The sequence below is a fragment of the Phycomyces blakesleeanus genome (assembly GCF_001638985.1).
Source record: "Phycomyces blakesleeanus NRRL 1555(-) unplaced genomic scaffold PHYBLscaffold_15, whole genome shotgun sequence".
Taxonomy (NCBI): domain Eukaryota; kingdom Fungi; phylum Mucoromycota; class Mucoromycetes; order Mucorales; family Phycomycetaceae; genus Phycomyces; species Phycomyces blakesleeanus.
In genome coordinates, this window is record NW_017265148.1 from 36,664 (window position 1) to 60,916 (window position 24,253).

Below are 24,253 nucleotides of genomic sequence, written 5' to 3' on the forward strand. Positions count from 1 at the left end.
CTTTGGGTAAATAATCCACAACATTTTTAACAAAAGTTTCAAATGAAAGAAAGATGTTGGTGATGGTATCTATAGAAGAAAGAATGAAAGAAAGAGAACAAATAATGGTTGAGTGGATTGATCCAAACTCAAATATATATAGAGAATAATAATAAAATAATTATGTATAAATTAAGCTTATTAATTTATTATCAGATTTGAGAGCATGCTTAGAGCATTTTATGTATAGACGCCAAAATAGAAATAAGAGCTAGAAGAACTAGAAGAGCTAGAAAGAAATAAGGCGAACTCAAATATTGATATATGTTAAAATTGAAGGCTTTGTTTCATCAACAAACCCCTTGAATCTTAAACCTTGAGCCTTTGTCTATTTACCCGACAGTAGTGCCTACTAGATATTCCCAGGATACTTTAGAGAAGAAGACAATGGGGGTAGGGCGGGATTCGGGAGTCTATTTAACCGGTATTAGATTGTAGCTTTAATATATATATATATAGTCTATAAAGAATGAGAGTGGTTTAGTATAAGCCAAAAAGCAAAACCAAAAGAATAAAGAGCATGGAATACAATCAATAAAAATTGACATATTTAGTCCAAATAAAGTACCCTATAGAAAAAAAAATAGGCGATTTTAGTGAATTGTTGCAAGTTTTCCGGGGTTTAAAGTGTCTTGTAGTTGAATTTTAATTAAACACCAATTTCTCTCTCTCTCTTGTATATTCTACTTTTTTTTTGCAGTCAAAGCAAAACATCTTTTTCTTAGCCTTTTCAACCCGTTACAAAACTAAATACCAAGTTATTCAAATCCAATGGTTTACCAGCGGTAGCTTGGGTGGTTCCTAAGCGGTAACCAGGGCAATTTTTTATCTTCTTTGAATTCTAGTCAGTCTTTGTCTCAAACGACAACCCTCCCAGAGATCTTCTTCTGCTTGTCTTCTGGCACTTACAATCTGAATAACACAGATGAACCTTACAGATATAGTCCCATCATATCTCAGATTGTTAAGTATATGTCGGAAGTTCAGGACAGCAGCAACATCCCAATTACACAAACGATGCATAACCTCTGACCCGTCCATGTTCTCCAAACAATTTAGATTGGTACATCTAAAAAGGACTTGTCAGAATATATGATAATAAAAATTAAGCGTTTATATAATTATCCTTAGGAGACCATGGCGTGTCACAGTTGGCATTTGGATGCGGCGATATGGTCGAGGATTATCGACTTGCTTGAAGGTTTGAAGAGACAGTTGGTAGCACCTTGGGCAGTGTCTAGAGGTAGCATACTCATCGATCAAACAAACATCGAATCCATGTTTGCGAAGTAGCTTCCTCATTCATACACCCTTGATAGGTTCGTGGTATCTATTGTGAGGGGCAGACCAGTTTCCCATAACCAAGACACAATCTTGGCCAAACTTAGCACGAATATATTTGACTAGACGTTCGTTGGCTTTACGTCGGTTGATGTATGAGGAGAGACGAAGCTTGCAGAACAAAGGTTTCTGGCTGATACAACTTACGGTGTTAGTATAAAAAGAAGAGATGATAGAGGAGTTGGCTGCTTTGATTGAAGTATGAAAGGCAAAGTCTGTGATGTTATTGGATCGTCCCGACGTTTGGGAAATTTCATGTTCTACAGCAATAACATTGGGGGTTTGAGCTTTGGTATCCTGAAGAATACGACGAAACTTGGTTCTTTTGAGTCTGATGCTCTGTTGGTTGGAGGTGTACCGGTAACATCTCAGTGTTTCTACCGTAGACTCCTCATGCAGTATAGAAGGTCTCTTCTTCCATGATTGATAAGGACACAACGCCCGCGGATTCTTTTATGCTGTTCTGGGGGCAAGTCATGAATGTAAGGGAAGTTTTCAGGGTTGATTGTGGTGGCCCTTCTGGGATTTGGTCCTTTGGGGGTGTCTTTGTTCTGTTTGATAATGGAAATACCAACACCATCGGTCTGGATTGTTCCTCTGAACTTTATCACGCCATTCTGCTGATCACGGAAATCCTTTTCGTCCAAGACCACCACTATTCCTCACAGCTCTAGCTTATCCGCCCCTTCTGACCAAGTTATTTTCAAGAGTTGCTGGAATAGTATCCTGGTATCAATTTGCATGTAACCTGGTGGCCAGGATCGGCGAAGAGGGAAGCAGTTGAAGGATCTACGTTCAGGGTGTTCTAAGAGTTGGGCCATACGGAAGAAGGCGAGGAAGTGGCTGTGGGGAGAATCTTTTGAGTCATAGTAGATAGAGTCCTTTTGGAACTTGTATCTTTAAGGATATGCGGTCAAGATGGGAGAGATTTCCATGAAGGCTGTTCCGTATCCCTATACAATGAATACATCTTCAAGTCGGTGAGTTGACACTCCTTCTTTGAAAATCCTAGCGGGTTCGAATATATGCTCTGTCAGCATTCTTTTGATTCGCTCCTCGGTTGCTCTTTGGCTACGCAGTTGTTGGGTAAGCTCTCGCTGTCTATTTTTTATATCGAGCAATATATTGATCACTCGGCAGAGATGCTGACCAAACCTCAGCTTGATATTGACTATGTAGGTGGTGTGGATCTTTGTGGCCTCGTACATAGCAATTTGGTGGGCGTTTAGGAGGGAGATGCGGGCGTAGGAGATGTTATGAATATAGGTGTTGATGTGGCGGGAAATGAGCTCACAGTTCAGCCTTGTTATTTCTGTTATTCGGGAGGAGTCGGTGTTCCGGTCGATTAAAGAAAGAAACACCTCGACAAAAAAGGGCTGATTAATCTGTCCATTGAGGTCAAAGAATGGGTCAAGTGCCAGCTCGGCAAGGAAAATGTGCTTGCTTAGTGCGAAGGTGTGGGTGACAATTGTGTGTAATTTAGCGACAAGGACTTGTAGAGGTCTAAGGAGTTCAGGGTTCCACCCCGTTGCCTTTATTGATGCCTTGACAGTAAGGACTCGGAATGGGGTAGCTTCGTTCATTGTCTTCTAATCCACAATGGACCAGATATATGAGGTTTGGGCAGTACTTTTGAAAGTGCCAATTTGTAGTGATGTACTAAGATATTGGGTAAGTATATATGCTGCAGGTCAGTTAATAAATTACTTGCAAGTGTAAAGAACAAAGGTATGTAGAGTTTAAAATCCTTGCCTGTCAATCATGCTGTCTTTTATAGACTTTTATGTATGTGACTTTGACATATGAGAATATAGTAAATAATTGACCGGATAAATATAATGATTGATTGATATAAAGGAGAGCTCCCTAAAGGTATTAATCATTTAATTATTATCCTGCAAATATATCAAAATAAAGTTTAGTTCCTTGTATCTGTATTGTCGTTTTATATTCGTTGTTCTGAACTTTGTGTACCTATCACTAAAAACTTACTGAGAATATGCGTGGGTATATATAATTTATCTTGAAGAATAGTGCATAACCATTGTATTGCTTGCAAACCTTCTTCAAGCCTTTTATCATATGAATTGAATAATAATATTAATATGATTGATTTGAAGGACTTGTAACTTTAATACTTCTAGCAGTTAGGCTTAAGGTGATATTCAATTATCCTTATCTTGGCTTTTAATCCAAAAAGCCATTTTACGCGAATATTGTATGCTAGACTGCTTACAGGTTGCAAAGTTGAATAAAGAGACCAAAATGTCCTACACAATTATGTATTTTTAATCTGAACTTAAAGAATCCTTTGCCATAAAAAAGTAATGACTGTATTACTTTTTAATGCATTGTTGCTTTTTTATTTTGTAAAAGTCTTTCTTATTTCTTTTTTCACAAGGTCTAAATTATTAAAGGTCTTTAAAAGAAACGTACTTAATAGCTATCAAGGCTAGTACTGATAAAATGTAAATCCGTAAAGCTGACAAAAGAAAGTAACTTGAGAAGAATTGACAGAAAAAAAAAACATCTACCTCATGTACAGTTTGGTTGTCAAGATTGTTCGCATGCTCATTAGAAATAATTGATCCAGAGAATTACAGGGAGTCTGTCTTCTGGTTTTTCAAAGTAGGGATCAGGCATGACAATGATAACACAAAGCAGGTTTATACTCTTTGATAAAAAGAATCAATTAAGCCATATACATACCTACATTAATATTATAGTATTTAGAGAATAGCAGTTTTCTTTAGATAAAGAATGTAAAAAGTATCACATAAAAATATATACATGTACATTACTTAATAAATGTATAGCTTAAGCTGCTACTAAATATCATATGAATTGGTACTTCTTCTTTGCATACTTCTTTATGTTTAACTTGTATTATTTTGATCAATAAAAACCATAAAATTCCAATATAAAACATCATGCATTTGTTGAACCAATCATAAAGAGAATAGAATACCTAAAAAAGATATAATTGACATATTTTGAATATTTGATTGGATTAGATGCAAAATAATATAAAATCCCATAAATCGTATTTGACAAAAAGTAAAACTAATAGGCTAAAACAGGCATTCTATTGGCTATAAAAGTTACGAGTTCGTAACTCATTAGGAGGTCGGAGGTATAGATCCTGCCATTTCCTACAGTGATATATATTTCTTTAAAAAAAAAAGCGCAATTTTGCACCAAATCATAACTCATTTTTTTTCTTGAACTAATTTCTTTAATACACACCAGTAAATAAAAGACAACTTTAGATCGTCAAAAAGTTCAAATGTTATTTTATAGAATAAGCACAACTTGAGCATCTCTTTTCGACCTGTATTCAATTCTCATTATGGCTACTATACGCTATATATAATGTTTTTTTTTTAAAATCTAACCGCTGAAGATATTCTTAATGAACCTGAGTATTTGTGCAGAAATAAGAATACACACTTCAAAAGTCTAACCGCTTTCCAAATTTCTGATAAAGGCCAGCAAACAAGCAGTATTTTCACAGTGGCTTGTGTTAAGTAGGTATTGGCAAATTTAATACAAGCCCTTCAGGTCTTGTGTCTATAAAAGTCTTTACTATTATCCACATACTACTAGTATTCCTACAAAAAATGAGTACCTTTTATTATATTTAGTGAGTGAATTTGAAAGGCATGCGTTCTTTTCTTATTTATATATAAAGAGAGAGAAAAGGGGGGATATATTGTGTAACAGAAGGGTAGGTGGGCTTCAAAATCTAGGAAATCTTTATTTCTGTCAAATGAATTCAACTAATTCCTTCCTTGTGTAGTTTGCAGTTGTATGTATATCTAATCCTGTTTGCACACAATTGTGTTCCTGGATGTTGAAACAAGATTACCTTTTTTTTCTTTTTGCTTTCTTCTATTTTACTATTGGTTTCAAATATAGCTTCCTTCTTTATTGCGGGCATTCTTTTTTCTCTTAATTCCGGAAATACTTTGTACACTTTATTAACAAAGAAACCATAGTTACACGACATGGTAATGTACACCCGTGTTTTTATATATATATTTCCATTATAATAATTGATATTCTATATGATAATATAGTATTCATTTTCTTTAAAGAAAATAATATTTAAATTTATTTAGTTATTTTTTTTTTTAAAAAAAAAGAAGAAATGTATTTTCATATTATCTTTAAAAAGAGCGCACCAATATAATATATAAAAAACCAAGGTGAGACATTGTATTTTGTCAATAGTAAGACTACAAGTCGTACAATTGACAAATGAGCTGTACATATTTCTCGGAACCAAAAATAAAAATAAATAAAAGAATAAAATCTCGGGAAGAGAGGAAGAAGATTAAGAAGATGAGATGGCACGGATCAGGCACATTCAACTTATTCATTCATTTATATAATTATTGAACTATTAAATATATCAATAATAAATGTACTAATATTTAATAAGAATAGTAGTGGTAATATTAATATAGATAACTGTATTTAATAGACCTTTTTTATTAAAAAAAAAAGAGAAAGAAAGAAAGAAAGAAAGAAAGAAAGGAAGGAAGTGATGCTATTGACAGGTTTCTCTTTTTGTTTAAAATTGTCAAATATTAAATGTGATATTGATTGTTTGCATTTTCTACATATAATAATAATATTTTGTACGACTGGAACCTTGTGTGGATATATGTATGGGTATGGGTATATGGGCCTGTATGTATCTATGTATGTATGTGCTTGTGTGTGCGTGTGTGTGCGTGAGCGAGTAAGTGCGTGCGTGTGTTCAAGTGTTCAAGTGTTTAAGCGTTTCTGTGTTTGTGTAATTGTATTTTTTTTGTCCAGAACGTACAGGTAGAAATGTAACATTGAGAAAATGGGATGAATTTCCTACAAAAGATGATGAGAAAGGAAAGAAGAAGGGAAGTGAATTGAATTGAAAGGAAAGGTCATGATTTGTGAATTCATTTCCGTTTCATCATGCAAAATAAAATAAAATAAAAGTAAAAATGACACGGCTGAGACAAGCTGGCTACACATATTTACGGCAATGAGCCGAGATATATATATTTGGGCAAGTGTTTCATTACATTATTAAAAGAAAAGGTCCCAATGAGTATATTATATTTATAGTCTATTTTATTGAATGTGATATACATTGACGCCATTGCAGAAAGAAATAAAGGATACAAAAGAAGTACATTACAGGTAAACTACTTGTATTCACTATATATATACTAAGTAGGTAGGTGGATAGACTAGCTCAAAGAGAAGAAAGTGGGTGATAGTTTAGAGCAACTAAAAAAAATGCACTGGATAACTCCTTATTATATTAAAATAATCAATATTTAGTGTTTCAAAATAAAGCATACTTTCTTTCTTTCTTCATTGTAGATTTGATACAGCAACAAGAAAAAAGTATATCAGCCTCAGGCTTGTATTGATAATAATAATTATTATCGTTATTGAGTTGCACTAATAGAAACAATATCACTTTCTACATATGGAATGACACTATATAAAACAACAAATATCTAAAATTATCAAGACACAACACAATGTAAATATATATATATATATATTCAACCAACCAAATTGAGAGATAGAGAGAGAGAGAATAGGCTTTCTTGACTCTATTATAAAAACAAATTGTATGAGTGATTATTATGTATTGAATTTCGTTAATTTCTGTTGTTGTTTGGTCTCTATATAATTCAGTGGCTTCAATGGCTGGATGACTCTAGCAACAAAAATAAAACAAAATATAAACATTCACATTTACAAATACAAATACAAATAGAACCAGAACCAGAACCAGAACCAGAACTAGAAAATTTTCAATAAAAGAATAAGAATTTGCCAAGCCTTGTTTATGTAGATGTAATTAGATGATACTTTTTATATGCATAAGAAACAAAATAGAAACAATGATTGTATCTGTTTTTAGTTCATGATCTGTACATCTAATGCAAGGGCTCTTTTTGTTATTGTAGTGTGAATCTGTAGCTATCAATATAGGTAAATTTGGCTTTTTCTTCTTATTATTCATCATCACAATCATCATAATCAGTATCAGCATCATTATAGACTTTTGCTTTTGATTCTGCATACATAGATATATAGATACATAGATACATAGATACATACATATTTATTTACTTTGTATGCAGGAGCGCATTGCATATGCCCATTTATTCCAATCACTTTAAAACACTGATATTATAATACTGAAAAGAAATTCACTAAACATAGTTTTTATATAAATATATCTTTGTCTTTTTTTTTGGGCTTTCAAGGTTAAAGGAAATCCCTGGGTTTATGGAAGATTCAGCCGAAACATAAATTAGCAATAATCATAAACGACTTTTATTTTATTTTTTCTTTCGTATTCTATACCTCTCCCCCCCCTTTTTTTGTCAGAATAATATATACATATGTGTAAATTGTGTAAATGGCGGCGTCTTTTCATGTTTTATTATTTTCATATCTTTCTGGGGTGTGGGAATGATCGATCTACTGCGGTCAATTCAACTCAATGCAATCTCAATTTGATTCAATTCAATTCCATGCTATCTTTATTTCTAATTTTTATTGGTTCTCTTTATATAAAGATAAAATATAAAGTAAAAAGAATGAAAGAAAGAATAAATGAACGGAAAACATGGCTGTGTAAGAAGTCAATGTATTCTAATTTAAGCTATTGAATATAAATTACAGCTGTCAAATATATGTATACATAAAGAAGAGGTATGTAATTATAGGATCATTAGATAGTAATAATAGATCAGCTACCTCTATAACGGTGGGTACTAGCTTTATGTGTATCAGTACGGAATGGCGATACAATACAATACAATAAAAGGACAATAAAAGTTATGTATTTATATATATTTATCTATTTTTACTCATATGTAAGCTTGCCACTTTCTCGGAATCAAAACAGAATAAACTATAGAGACGCCAAAGGGTACAAAGGATACCCAAGACAAATGAAAACAAGAGTGACTTTCTTTACTTCTTTACTTTACCTTTTTTTTTTATTTTGTATTAATCCGCCACTTTTATTCTATAGATAAAAATAAAATTATTTTTCTTTTAAAAAAAAAAAGACTATTCTATTCTATTCTATTGTCTTACAGCACAGCCCTGTTTTATTTTTATATCTAGAAAATCTAAATCTAAATCTAAAAACATCCTCTTTATATATAAAATGGCTGAGCGATTTATATTTATATATAAAAATTTGCTTGTCACAATTGAAACGTGGCTTTGAGTGTAGAAATGTATACTCGGATACATATTGCATAGCTACAGATTACATGGATACAAATTGCATGGTTACAGATTGCATAGATACAAATTACATGGATACATATACTATCACTTTTACTCTTTTTAGACTGAATCGGGGGGGGGGGGTTTAATTATTAGCCTAAAAAGAATTAGTAGACAGCTTTGGTGTTCATGTATATATATATAATTTTGGATTCTAGCCAAAGGAGGGATAATGAAAAGCTTAGTAACAATATAAATAAATAAAATAAAATAAAATACAAGATGTTGATATTAGTATTAGTATTGATATTGATATTCAATGTTTGTGACGAGAAAGGAGGATGGGGGGAGTTGATAAGTTAAGGGGTAAAATAAGTAACCATGGGTTCAGCACATATAAAATAACCTCAGCTCAGCTATGACCACACAAAACGCATATATCATATCATATCTTTATATTTATATCGATTTATTTTGTGAAGCTAATATACTGAAGAAAAGAAAACAAAAAAAGAAACAGCAACGAAAATTAGGATTACGATTATGATTAGGATTACGATTAGAATTAGGATTTGAATTAGGGTTTTGATTGGAAATAAACCAGGAAAATATAAATTTATTTTATTTTATTTTATTTTATTGGGGGTGTGTATAGTGTAAGTGAAGGTGTAGGTGTAGGTGTGGGTGAAGTTGAAGGTGAGGTACAGAAAAGAAAAGAAAGAAGAGGGAAATGGGTAAAAATTGGTTTGCTGTGATGAAAGAACAAAAATGGCACGATTGTGAAATAAAAATAAAATAAAATGTCTATAACGGAAACGCCGACCGATGTTGGCTTTTGCTATACCAGTAAAAATAAACCGGACGGGAACATCGGGAGTACTATATATATTTGCTTTCATTATTTGCTTTGCTTCTTGCTTTCTTTATCTCTTTATACTGCTCTCTTAAGAAATATATATATTTATATATTTATGTGTGTGTGTGTGCGAATAGGTATATTGATCAATTATCAAAAAAAAAATCAATTAATTGCATTTTTATAATTTAAAGCAGTAAAGGAATTGTAGTGATCATTAAGAATAAAAGAAAATTTTTTTTTTTGGTCTTTGGCTACACAATAGACTTTTCCAATTCTATTTAGTTTGGTTACTCTAATTCCGTAAAAGGATAAATGAAAAATGCAACCAGAGTACAGGAAGTGTGTGTACAGATATATAATCATGCCTTGAGTAGCACTTGATATATTTTATTTTATACTATTTTATACTATACTGTATTATTATAATTTCTATATATATTAGGGCTAGAAGGAGAACAGAAATAAAGGGAAATAAAGAAGGGAGTAAAGGTGGCTAAAGAGCAGGTCAGATATATGAATAATAAGTCATCATCCTTGCCAATAGTATAGATTAGATGTATTTGACATTACTACTTTATTTTCTTTGGGTTATTTTATTTTGTGCGGGTTACTTTCTCCCTTTCTCCCTCTCTCCCTTTTGAGTAACGGCTGGATGAGCCGATGACGATACGTCAATGCCACAAACATGTGAAACGATCGCAAATATAAATATTTTATGAATATTGATGAAATCACATAATAAAATATTAACATGTATTTATTTATTTGTGATTTTATTCAAGCTAGTTGCGATTATCAAATACTTCTTTAAACGCATAATAGTCTTGTTAGAGAACTATGGTCATTAATACTCTCTTATGTATATAGATAGATAGAAGAACATAGTTGCCGATGTCTGCGATATCTTGAGACGAGAGAACAATCAAATTGTGATTGTAAGACAATGGGCTTTATTATATATCAATCATTGAACACAGAGATATACAGACAGATAGACAGATAGACAGATAGAATAAGAGAGAGAGAGAGTCAAAGAGTAATAGTAAGAGAGACTTGGATCATAATAAATACTCCTTTTCTTTATCTAACCATCTATTTATCTATCTCTTTGTATATCTCTTTTGTTTCTTTTCTTCTTTTCTTCCTTCCTTTCATTTTGCTTCTTTTGTTATTTATATAAATATTATTTGCAGAGGCATCTATCCTTGGACTTTTCAAAACATAATACATATTCTCCGGCTTGTAGATTTAATCAAATTATATTATATGTACATACATATATATTGATATCTTGATATATGTATTCAAAATCATATAATAGTAACATTATTTTCTTGTGTTTTAGTATACAAGGTGCACAAGCCAGTTCTACTTTAGATCGAACACAGAGATTACACACACACACATATAAATATGTACTATTATTATTTGGAGCTACGAAAATGTTGTGTAAAAAAAGGGTTGAAAGGATGTGATGATCCACAGCCGATACCTTTTTATTTATTTATTTATTTATTTATGTGTTTTATTGGTATATTTTATATTGTATTTAATGGGTTCCCTGGTGCGTGATGTGCTCCAAAGAGCACTTGATGGAATATCAGTCATGGACCATTCGGCAAACTTTCCGGACGATCGTATTATAAAGCTACATCATACACACACACACACACACACATATATATATATATATATATATGATCTTGGTATTCTTTAGACTACCAAAAGAAGAAAGCAAGTATATTCATTTATCTAATGTACTCTTAGACCAACGTCTTTTACACAAAATGCACATCTATGTACCTATGTATTTATGTAGGTACATATGCATATATGTAGGTATATTCTCATATATATATATATATATATATAAATTATATAAGAATCAAATAAAGGGGGGGAGGAGGTTACTATAAATGAAGTAACCGGGAACATTGTCCCTTGTTGAAACCACTTCAAAACAAGGTTTGTATTCTCTTTAGACGTTGCATAAAATATTCTTTTTTTATTTCTTTCTTTCGTTCTTTCTTTTGGTTGGCAACAGAAGATTCGAAACATTCAATCCTTTACATACACAATTTTCATTGTGTTTCAATTTCAATTCATCTTCTTTTTGACTATTTAATATACAGAATTTACTAGCTTACAGTAATAACAGTTTCTTGATTAATACATTTTTATATATATATATATAATTATAATTATTAATATGATATGATATGATATAAAATAGTAATAGTATAGAGTACTATAGTATAATTACTAATATAAAAGGCAATCTCAATACAAAAAAAAACATTGGTATAAGCAGACAGAGAAAGAGAAAGAGAAAGAGAAAGAGAAAGAGACACAGAAACAAGCACAGGAACAGGAACAGGAACAGGCACAGGAACAGGCACAGGAACAGCCAGAGAGAGAGAGAGAGAAAGAGAGAGAGAAAGAGAGGAAATAATGAGGGTGAATCTAGGCCACCTCAAAGTGAGTACAGGCTTGCAAGTTCAGCTGACATCTCACCTCCCCCAATCTTTCTTTTTGTTTGTACTGCCGTCACCCAAAAAGCCTAAAGAAAAAAAAAGTTTATTTGAATTTTTGTTTTTTTTTTTATATTTTATATTTTATTTTTGGCTTTTTTTTTTACTTATAACTAAATTGCATTTTTTCCTTTCTCTATTTCTTTCTTTCTTCTCATCAGCAACATCATCATCACCGTATTTTACTCTTCCTCTGATTCTGGCCATTATACTTCTTTATATACATATTTATTACATCAATCTCTTCATCTACTCACATACAGCAAGGCAAAACAAAAAGCAAGATGTCCAATATCTACACAAGCCATGGAATGAATACCTTAGACTGGATGGACCGTACCAGCCACTCTCATCAAGCTGCTGCCACTTCCATGTCTGGTGTTACTGGAGGAACTACAACAGCAGCAGGTCTTTCGGATGGAACAACAAGAAACCAGTCCATCTTCCATGCCCATCTTCCACCCATCAACGCGTCCTCTCACTCTATGATGTCTGATTCATTGGCGGATTACATTGGACACAACAACACAAACACAACAATTACTTCCTCAAATCAATCCTCACCCTCACTTCTATCCTCATCCTCATCATCAGCCGCGTCGTCATCATCATTATCGATCGCACCAGTCAGGGCCTACAATGGCTACACAAACCCCCAAGTTACCGAGTCCCAGAAGCTTACTGCCCAGACTGCCTTTACACTTTCTTCATCTGGTCTCACTAGCGCGCCCTGGACAGCAGCCACACAAAAACAATCTGACAATGATGACGAAGAAGAAGATGAAGAAGATGAAGATGAAGATGTTGGAGAAGATGAAGACAAGGACATGTCACAAGTAAACCGCTCCCAGAGCGGCCTTAACTCATCATCATCTGGTGCTGCTATTTCACCGTTGTCGTCATCACCTTCCTCTTCTTCTACCCCTCTTAAAAACACTGTCACTACCACTACTGCTACCACTGCTACCACTAGCAGCAGCAATACCAATACCACAAAATCAACCTCCAATGTTGTCCGGGTAGAAAAGAACACGGATGGAAAGCCACCTTACTCCTATGCCACTTTGATCAAATACGCCATTGAAAATTGTTCAGAACGCCGCCTCACACTCAGCCAGATCTACCAATGGGTCATTGATCATTATCCTTATTACAGCACTGCCGGAACTGGATGGAAGGTAAAAAATATATAGTAGAATATCAATAAATCTTATTAGATATCAACCACACTATATACGTTAAATTTTTTCCCTTCTTTTCCATTTTCGTTGTTGCTATTGCTGTTGTGTATCACACACACACACACACATATATATATATACATGTGTGTGTGTGGATGTATGGGCTAAGTACAAAAGCCACCATCTCTTTTATATTATATTATATTATATTATAGTATATTATATTATACTACATATACTAATACACACATCTATCTTTCTATCTATGGATCTATTTTAAACTATTAGAATTCGATTCGTCACAATTTGTCTTTGAACAAATGCTTTCTACGTGTACCGCGTCCTACAAATGAACCCGGAAAGGGCTCTTATTGGACCATCGACTACAATGCCTTGGATGCTGAGCAAAGATCCAAGAACTCCTTGACTACACGGGGCCGGACAAATCGCTCCCACAGCCATCCCGCTCTTTCCACTCCATACCATCCAGAATCCCATTGGAGCCAATCCGTAGCCGCGTCCGCATCCTCATCTATCCGTGCCGGACTAATCCGTGACTCTTCCCGATCAATGTCTTTTGATACTGGATCCAAGATGCCCAGACAAGCTACAGCTACTGCTAATACCATTAGTAACAATACTGCTACCGGTCTTATTACTACTTCTGGCTCTTATGGTAACATCAGTAGCATCAATACTGTTAACAGTCTTTCGGCTGCAATTGCTTCCTCTAGTCTTGGAACTGGTATGGGTGCTATGACTCCTGCCACTGGTGGTGCTTTTGGTTCTCTTGGAACTTCTGGTTATTCTACTTCTGGTGCCATGTTTCCCTATAAGACATCTACTTTCAACCTCACATCGTCCTCATCTGCAGCAGCAGTAGCAGCGGCAGCGGCAGCGGCATCCTCCGCTTCTTCTTCTTCGTCTTTGATGGGTACCTATGGTGTTAATGACACTCACTGTATTCATGGTCGTCCTCTCAACAAGCCCCGATCGGTCAGCCGGTCTGTTCTCAACTACTCAACTGATGGTTACTCTCGCCAGCCGGAATTTGGGTTTGATTCGATTGGCATGCCTATGAATAACAACACACCCTTGGCCATATCTACTACTACCACAGATGGATCATTCACTACACCCAGTTTTGATTTTGGTCGATCCGACAGAAGAGCCAACCCTCAACAGTACCACCATCATCACCAACACCATAATCACCAAGCCCATCACCAACACCAACACTATCACCAGCATAATCAGCAACAGCAATATGAGAGATTTGGTGAACCGATTCATCATGAGATGTATGACATCAACAAGCCTTACAGCAGTGCTTATAGCAGTGCTTATAGCACCACCACCACCACCAACAATTCAAGCAGCAACAGTGGACCATCGTCAGGTTATTCTATGGGCTGGTCTCTCAAGAACGCATATGGATCGCGTGGTGGCAGTGGGGGAAATGCTTATCTCTACGGTTCATCCGCAGCCCCAGGTTCCGCAGCCGCTGCTATTGTTTCTGGCTCCCATCCTAATACTACCGCCAATGGTAATGGTAATGGTAATAGTAATGCTTCGGCTTCGGCTTCTACATCCTCAATGTCTTCTCCACAACCACCGAGCCTTGGCTGGAGTACAAATGACATGAACTCAGCCTCTCTAAACAACTCATCCTCCTCGTCCTCGTCATCACCCATGGCTTGCGACGGATCGATCACTGGCGGAAACGCCAGTGCCAGCGGCAACGGCAACGGTGTTGGTATTGGTAACGGAGGAGGCCGGCCATCATCGCACAAGCCTAGTATGCATGGATCACATTCTTCTGTTTCATCCCTTGACAGCTTCACTACCCAGCCTTATCGCCGAATCCAGGACAGTTTTGGTGCAACCCCTTCGCCAGTACACTATCCATTTGTGGACCAGGGCTCGGTGTCTCCACTCACACCCATCTATAGCACAATTCCCGTACATCAGCAGCAACAAAACACCGCCAATATTACTACCAATACTGCCATGCATCCACCAAAGAAGAACATTTCTCAGATCATGACTCCAATCAGTAACGGTGCCTTTGAGTGGGACTCAACATTCTAAGAAGAAAGTGAGAGACCGAGAAAGGGGGTGGTGGAGCAATATATACATATAAAACAGCTTACATTTCACCCACCTATACATATAAGAAATATTCCTTTAGTTTCTTCTTTTTCAAAAAAAAAAACACTCTCACGCTACACACTCACTATTCACTCATTCGCTCGCTCCCTCACACTCACATTCACACTCACACCCACACTCACGCTTGCACATTCACACATACATATATATATATATATTCATACATACATTCATACATACATTCATACATACATACATACATACATATTCACACTCATATATTCACTCACTCACACATTCACTCACTCTCTCACTCACTTACTCACATATTCACACGGCACATTTTTGGCCTGTTAAAACTGTGTATATATTTACATTATATTATATTTATATATACGACCTTTCTCACCCCCAACCCCTCCATCCATTGACCCCCACCAACCTATATATCTATTCTTCTATATCTAAATTTATCTAAATATCTACCTATCTATTTATCTATTTATCTATATCACTCATACATACCTCTTTTTCTTTATTTTTCTTACTTACATACTTTCTTTATTTTTTATTTTCTTTTTTATTATTATTATCCTGTATTTTTTCCCAAAAACCAAAAACCAAAAACCAAACCAACCAATCAAAAAAAAAACACACACTATATATATACACATACATACATATTTATACATGACTCTATTCAAAGCCTAGCTCTTATTATTCTTTGTATTTTATATCTCATTTTTTTTCAATATCAAATATATAATGTATAATATATAACAGCCAAAGCAAAAGAAAGAAAATGGGAGTATCATGTGTGTATATGAATATGATATGATGTGTTAATCACTCAAGATACACATACACGCACGCACGCGCGCACATGCGTATGAGTATGATTATGAGTATGTGGGCACATGTAGACCCATGACATTATATATAGATAAAGCACATCTACTCTTTTTGTTCCCATTTGTATATAAGCTGCATATATAATTTATATACATGCTCCATAGTATAAAAATGTGAAACGCGCATTGACCCACTGAGCACAAGTAATAATGTAGCACACATATATATATATAATACTATATCAAATAAAATAAAATAAAATAAAATAAAATAAAAAGAAAATAAAAAGAAAATCAAAGGGGGTAAACAGGGCTGTAGACAGAAAAATATTACCAAGATTGAAGGCTGTCAATTTGTACTATCACACTACCAATAAGTAACCCATTAGTACTAATAACACTTGACAGAAACACAAAAAAAAATACAAGTGAGTATCAGATCAAGTGAAATGATAGACTCTAAAAAAAATAAAATTTTGGAGGGCTGAATACAACACAAACCCCCTTCTTTTCTGTCTCTCTCCTTTAATAACGCCACCAATAATAATAATATAGAAAGGCACACAAAGAAACTGTATACACGCCTTATACACGCCGTGTACATGTGTCTATGCGTGTGCGTGTGTGTATGTATGTATGTATGTATGTATGTATGTATGTGTGTGCTTGTACAATAGTGGATAATAAAGTACTCATAGTAGTACTAATAATCTACAGATACATATAGGTTACTTGCGCCTCTGGGCATCTTAATACATATATATATATATATATAAAAGAATAATGGGTAAATTGTCATTTAATTTTGAAACATCAAAGGAGGATATATAGATATACACACATACATTTAGTTCCCTTTTTCTCTTATTTCTAATTTGTCTTTATTGGGTTCGGTTTGATTCCGTATCTCTATTATCGGGAGTATTAATAATAGTATTAGTATTTAAATCGGTTGTTAATTGATTTCTGTCCTTTCATTTCGGATACATTTTTTTGGGGGGGAAGCCTTGGACTACAATCCAATTTCTCTGACAATAACCCTGGTACTCCTTTTATTATGTATTACTACTACACTTCCATACCCTTCAGTTTTACCGAATATTTTTTTAAAAAAAAGTACCATCTCTCACTTTGGTTTTCTTTTTCTTTTCTTTTCTTTTTTGGACATTTTTATATGAGGTTAAAATTTCCTAAAATGAAAATATATATATATAAAGTGTTTGAAACCAATTTGCCCCTACCACTTTTAAGAAAACAACAACAATAATAATAATTTGATAAAATAATATTGAAACAATTGCAAAAATACTCTTTATTAAAAACAATCTATTTGTGTTTCCTTATGGGTGTAGGAGGCAGAAACACATCGATCGAGTGTTCAGGATGAAGTCATTGGATTTGTTCAATAGGAACAATTTAGAAAAATCCTTCGGTTTACCCTTGAAGAAAGTGTTTCTCCAATTTGCTCATTTTTAAAATATACAATAGATTAACAGATACTTTTTATTATTAAAAGAAAAGAAAACAAACTGGTGCCTTGTATATCGGTTACTATGGTTATCATAAAGGAACAAGCGATCGAGATTTGGTATGAATAAAATTAAAGATGATATAAAATATAATATATACGTTCCCAAATAGCCACCATTACCGTCCACCCTTCGTCAAAGCACGTTTTCCAAAATCAATTCTATATTATTCAACAAACTCTTTTACCCCACTCCATATGTCTTTTTATGAGTGAATTTAATTACTACTGGCTTAGTGTATATTCGTATGCATGTCTCATTTGCGCATATACGTACTCATTTTTGAATCATTACCCATATTCTTCAATTTGCCTCGATTGTTCTTTTTTTCTTCACTGACGTCAACAATACTTTGATTGTCCTTTCCTTCATTTCGTATTTTCTGTTCAAAGTTCTACTCTGAAAATGTCATACAGCATCTACACTGTTGAATCATCCCTATACTCCAAAAAATAACCAGTGAGATATCTTGTTTTGTTTGTTTGTTAATAGATATCCGAGTGCAAGCCATCTCTGATAGGAATATGTTTCAAAATGTTCGACATTCTTCCTTTACTCATAAAACAAATTATGTTCTTGATCCCAACAGTCGGATGGCAATATTCCTTTTTTTTAAATAACGTGCTTTAGGTGCTGCAAAAAAGAAAGAATAAAAATATTGCTTGCAGATCTTCTTTACTTCATGTACGCATATGGTCAAAGCAGATTGGCTCTACATGGTATTTTATCAATGACATGTTCACAATATTTCATTAAGCGATGAATACAAATCCTGTCAAGCATATTCTGTATTTCTTCACTGACAGGCAGAAAAGCCTTCGTCGCCGAATCCTTAGTAGCGTGTATATAATATTTGAATGGTGGCCATCAAATCATTCACATGAAGCGTTAATAATAGATCTTAACTAATCAAGTCAATTCTTTTCCACTGTCTAAACTAACAGTCAAACTTTCGCCGGTGTTTAAAATTCTTCAACGACTTGTGTATGCAAAAAAAAATGTTGTCAGTTACTTCCTAATCTTAATATATTAAATATCGAGTTTGTTCATTTATGCTTACCCTTTATTTTATTAAAAAAATTAATACTACTGCGTCTCTTGATTTCTCAAAGCTTACAGCAGAATCAAGAAAGTAGTAATACAACATCCAGAACACAAAGGAGACGGCTATTCGGTTTCCGTTTCAATGACAGAAAGAGAGAATTGCAGTCGCACTGTCCTCTTGACGAAATATGCCAGCTTCCAAGAGTAGAAGTCACCAGAAACCTTTGGTTCGGCAATCCTGGCGAGCAGACATGTCTTCCGCAGATGTCTAGGCTATATGGTACAGTATATTATTTTGGAATAAACACTACGAATATTTCAAGAGGTTGTAGGATAAGGTTTGTGGTATTTGGATAACTCTAAAGAGAAAGAGTCTAACCCCAATGACGATTGAATTTAGTTAGCAAGACATATAGTATTGCTGCTGACATACGGAATATACAGCTGATTAGACTCTCATTCGCCGTGTAATGAAATATTGTGAACATATAATCGCTGATAAATATCATGTAGAGCCGATTTGATTTGACTATATGCGTACATGAAGTAAAAAAAAAAAGAAAGAAAGAAGACCTTCATGTCAGTACTTTGACAGCACCTGTAGACTACTTGATGACCAGAATTTGCGAAAGACTGCGTGTCAAGCAAATATTATATCGACAAGCTCAAACTAGCTCTTTTAACAAAGTTTGATTTAAACGTGCTGTTAAATATATATATATATATATATCGAGCGTGACCCCGCCAATCTGTATGTATCTTTTATGCAGATTATGGAATTTGTTTAAACTACAGTGGTCCCTCGATAATTTCAATGCACTTAGTTCCCGCCTTGGCCTTGAAATTATCGAGGGACTACTGTAGTAATTTTTTTTAAAGATAAAAAATAAAACTAGGTGACTTGTGTTAAAGTTACTTGTTTTATGTCTTTATATATGTTGGCTTGGGGAGTATATTAAAAATCAAGCACAAATCATAAGTAAAGCCAAGTACAACATGCCTACACGAGGAGAATCTGTTGGGATAAAGGCTTATAATAATAATAATAATAAAGAAAAAACAAAAAGCTTCAAATCATGACAAGGAAGTATTGTTTATATCAATAGTACCGTAAAAAAAAACTAGAAAAAGAATCCAGAATATTTATTATGATCCTTAATAGCCTAAGAATACTTTTCTGTGCTGTTTATTTAAATATAAGATCCATTCATAACGGTTAGTAACTCTAAAAATGCGCCCTGTATAGTCTGTTTTACTATATTTCCATAAAATTAGGTTCATATTAGTCGATTATAAAATGGTGTGGACAGACAAAAAAAAAGGTCAAAATTATTTTAACCAATCATATTATCATTTTCATAGCCACAGATAGACTTCACATCCCCGCGCCTCCCCCTGATTTTATTTTATTTCCCCTCCTCCTCTTTCTTCCTTCTTTTGTCTTGACTTCATTTTCCTTTTATTCTCTCTTTATCATGTACCCCCAAATATATATATATATATAAAGTCAAAATCAAAATCAAAAAGAAACGGAACCCTTGTTGTGCATAGACTGAAACTTGGCCTTATTAGCCCTGAATTTCCTAGAAAAGATCGACCTTGTTTTAAATATATAAACACAATTGATCCGGGTCCATGTAATATGATGACATGCACAAATTTATATCAAGCAAGCAATATTGTTTGATCTTTCGAATATCAATACTCACCAACGCACACTCACATACCCAAGATGCTAATATAACATATATATTATAAGAAATCAAAAGATGACTAAATTAAAAGGTTACTTGTGATAATAAAAAAGAAAAGAGCTTTATTGAATAATGTATATATATATATATATATACAAAAGATTAGTTGAACCAATTGGATAATTATATTCTTCTAGGCTTTGTTTAGTAATTTTGTAATTAACGGAAACCTAGTGATAACTGTTATATCTGTATTCATAGAAAGAGCTATATCTTTTATCCTTATAAGTCCAATAGATAAATAGCTAAAAAACTAAAAGAAAATTGTTTTGTATTAACCCATCTGAGCCCTTGAGAATAAGCACAAAGCCCTCAATTAAATAAATAATAAAATAATATATATATAAGATAAATGTATAAAATGGGTTATAATATAGAAGGACCTTTCGTTGTAAGCCCCACAGGTATCGTGTAAGAGAACTTGGGGGTATAGTTCACCAAAATACTTTGATCAATAAAATCTCAAAGTTTTGATTCAGTTAAATAAACAGGTTGTTTCTGCTGCTGTTGCTGCTGTTGCTGCTGATATTTAGTTCAAACACAAATGTCAATTACCAAATATGTATATATAGGGACAAACTTTTTAAATAGCAAAACTGTACTTACTTTACCATCATCCGGTTGATGCACAATCTGTACTTACACATACACATGAGTGTACATTTGCATATGGCACATATCGTATATTATATATTATATGTATGCAGGCAGGTGCATCGATTTTTTTATGTTGTTGTTTTAAGGCAAGTAAATAAGTAAATAAGGAGTGAGATAAGGAAGTTAGATTCATGTGTTTTTTTGTCAAGTCAATATGTACATCTGTATAAGAATATATATATATCTGTTCTCTGTACTAGAATACAATCAAAAGAAGAAGACTATAGAAGAAGTAGACTAATGGAAAAGGAAATGGATAAATAAAAGTGCATATTTTTTTACTATATATTGTATACTACAAATTATGTATTATGTACTATGTGATATGTGCTATGTGATATGTGCTATGTGCTATGTACTATGTGCCATGTATTATGCACTATTAAACTCTTATCAAGAAGAAGATAAAAGAAGAAAAAGCTTAAATGATAATAGTAAAGAAAAAAAAATCAAGCCAAATCTATGGAATGATAGTCTCTACCTCCTCCTTCTTAGCACCACCAAACACTCTGCCTTCTCTCCAGTCTTTTCTAATCTGATACACCTTTTCTGCATCATCAGTCAATTGTTTGACATTAACTTCGGCTACGATCATTTCTTCTTTGGCGTGGTCACAGTGAGCAATCGGGCCTTTGAATGGCACAGTAATCTGGGTTCTTCCGGCCAGGTTTCCAAACGGTTGTGGTCGTGAAACAGCGCTTTCTGCTGCACCATTGCAAAAAACCATGCAAATCTCACTCTCAAATGCTCTGGTCATACATAAATTGTTGAGCAATTTAACCTCGCTCTGCAGATCATGCTTCAAACCGAGCTCTCCGCAATCTTCCATACTCCAATAAGCTTTTTTTTTGTTATAAAAATAAATACAAACAGCAATAATAATAATATCAATATTAATGCACACTGATAAGAATCTTTTATGTATATGTATATGTATATGTATATGTATATATAAACAATTCAATTGTGTGCATGTTGACGTCTTACCTGGAGTGATGACAAGCTGAGCTTTCTTTTCTTGAGTCAGGTATCTAAACACCTCTGGAAATGCAATATCCCAACAGACGCACATTCCAATAATGAGTCCAAATCTATTCACAGCTGTATTGAAGCCCTTTTGTCCTATTTGACAAAAATTGAAACAACAAGATATATATATATATATATATTAGCATTAGTATAATAATAACGGTAACAATAAAGTTAGATAGCTTATGATATGCAAGCTTTATTTTCTTATTTATTTCTTCATTTATTCATAATTTTTGGTTTACTCACCATGACTGAGATATGATCTCTCTGGGTGCCAAAGGTGAAACTTTCGGTATTCAAGCAAAATTTTCCCGCTCTTGTCAATGTAATAGCTGCAATTGTACAGGTTTCCGTCCTCACGATCCATCTCGATGATCGTACCGGGCACAAGATCCATATTATACTTGCGAGCCAGAGCTTGGCATCTCTCTGTACCTCCCTTAATAACCGATCGTTTTCCTGGACCACCAATAAAGTATCTAACATATGCACATAAATTGATCGGTTTAATTAATTTATTCGTTGATCCACTGATTCGTTATATAGATATACTTACTCTGGAAACACAATAAGATCAACCTTAAAATCTGAAGCCTTGGCCATGTATTCTTCAACTCGGTCCCAATTTGATTCTTTGTTTTTGTGATCAATGTGGAATTGAACGGCAGCAATACGCATAGTCATGGTGAAGTAAAAATTATGTTAAAAATAAGAAGAAAAGGAAGAAGAAGAATAGAAGAAAGACGAGTAACAAGTCTAGTTTTCTATCTCTTTTTTGGGGAGTTTTTTTTTTTTAAAAAAAAAAAACGTTGGACTGACGTTTAGTCTATATATACATATTTATTTTTATTGTACCTATAGTGTGTAGTGTGTAGTGTGTAGTGTGTAGTGTGGAAGTAAAAATAAAATAAAACATCAAATGCATAATGCGGAGACACAACTATCTTGGGGGGGGGGGGGGTTGTTTTCCTAATAACTACAACTTTCCCTGGTATCTTGTTCTTTTCTTTTGATTTGGACCTACTACGGACAGTTATTTTCTTTCTTTCTTTCAATATTTAAATCTCAGTCACAGCCTATATAATTTTTTTTTTCAAGTGACGTACATATAAGCCTCCACTTGACTCTAATTAATTTCCCTACTAGACTCTCCTTCCTCTCTTCCCTACCATCCCATATCCAAGCCTACTCCCGCCTATCATATAATAAAATCTACAATATAAAAAAAAGATAGCTATTAAATATATAATAATCATAACCATAGTAACCTTTTTTTTATTAGTAAATCATATAAGAAATAAAGACTGGTGCATATATTGTATGTATGTATGTATGTATGTATGTATGCATGTATGCATGTGTGTATGTGTGGGCAGATATGCTTTATTGAAAACACACATAATAGTTAAATACTTTGATACATACATATATTTTTAAGCATTTTCGTTATCTATACATACTTCTTTAGTAAACCATAACAATGTAATTATACACTATAGTATACACACGCACACACATATATATATATACATGTGTGTACGTGCGTACTTGGGTACTTGCCTGTATGTATACATATATGTATTTATATGTGCATTAGGCGCATATTAATTATCATTGTTGTTGTTGTTGTTGTTATTGTTATTATTATTTGTAGTATTGTATCCATGGATACAAAACAATAAGAATAACCACGATTGATCTAATCAGTATGTATTTGGAGCCAATAGAATAAAGGACAGAAATATATACATAAATTATTATATGTGTAATTTTTATTTATTTATTTATTTATTTATATATTAAATTTCAATATTATGATTTATTTTTTTTTGGATATTTTTCAATCTCGCCTTTTCTCTCATCCACCCCTCCCTTCACTCTCTCTATTTGAACAGACATTTTTTTTTTAAAAATTATATATATATAATTTTTTTTAACCTTGTCTCCATTCCACTTCATTCAATTTCACTACACTCCATTTACACGCACATATTTATATATACATAGATACATAGATACATACATACATACATACATACATACATACTACCTTATTATTAATAATATTC

The 24,253-nt window shown here is 33.5% G+C and overlaps 4 protein-coding genes across 4 annotated transcripts; 2 read left to right on the forward strand and 2 right to left on the reverse strand.

The window, feature by feature from the left end:
- Positions 1–219: 219 nt before the first annotated feature.
- PHYBLDRAFT_170131 (hypothetical protein) lies at positions 220–2,963 on the reverse strand (the record flags this gene model as incomplete). The annotated part of the gene is made up of 6 exons (XM_018436257.1): positions 220–268; positions 376–452; positions 949–1,118; positions 1,350–1,717; positions 1,762–2,015; positions 2,340–2,963. 6 exons carry the CDS (start codon positions 2,961–2,963, stop codon positions 220–222), a joined length of 1,542 nt encoding a protein of 513 aa, XP_018289492.1.
- A 10,101-nt stretch (positions 2,964–13,064) lies between these two features.
- On the forward strand, positions 13,065–13,586 carry PHYBLDRAFT_95545 (fork head transcription factor; the record flags this gene model as incomplete). Its single annotated transcript, XM_018443913.1, has 2 exons — positions 13,065–13,202; positions 13,494–13,586. Coding segments are annotated over 2 exons (231 nt in total), but the record flags the coding sequence as incomplete, so codon positions are not given.
- A 1,228-nt stretch (positions 13,587–14,814) lies between these two features.
- Positions 14,815–15,549, forward strand: PHYBLDRAFT_159274 (hypothetical protein). Its single transcript, XM_018433959.1, has one exon. It carries the CDS (start codon positions 14,898–14,900, stop codon positions 15,294–15,296), a length of 399 nt encoding a protein of 132 aa, XP_018289494.1. The 5' UTR covers positions 14,815–14,897; the 3' UTR covers positions 15,297–15,549.
- Positions 15,550–21,612: 6,063 nt separating this feature from the next.
- On the reverse strand, positions 21,613–22,868 carry PHYBLDRAFT_72049 (hypothetical protein; the record flags this gene model as incomplete). The annotated part of the gene is made up of 4 exons (XM_018442586.1): positions 21,613–21,992; positions 22,140–22,274; positions 22,431–22,663; positions 22,741–22,868. 4 exons carry the CDS (start codon positions 22,866–22,868, stop codon positions 21,613–21,615), a joined length of 876 nt encoding a protein of 291 aa, XP_018289495.1.
- Positions 22,869–24,253: the final 1,385 nt, after the last annotated feature.

What these genes read in the sequence shown, in the direction of transcription:
- PHYBLDRAFT_159274 (XM_018433959.1), top strand. Translation starts at nt 14,898, where the DNA reads ATGGCTTGCGACGGATCGATCACTGGCGGAAACGCCAGTGCCAGCGGC.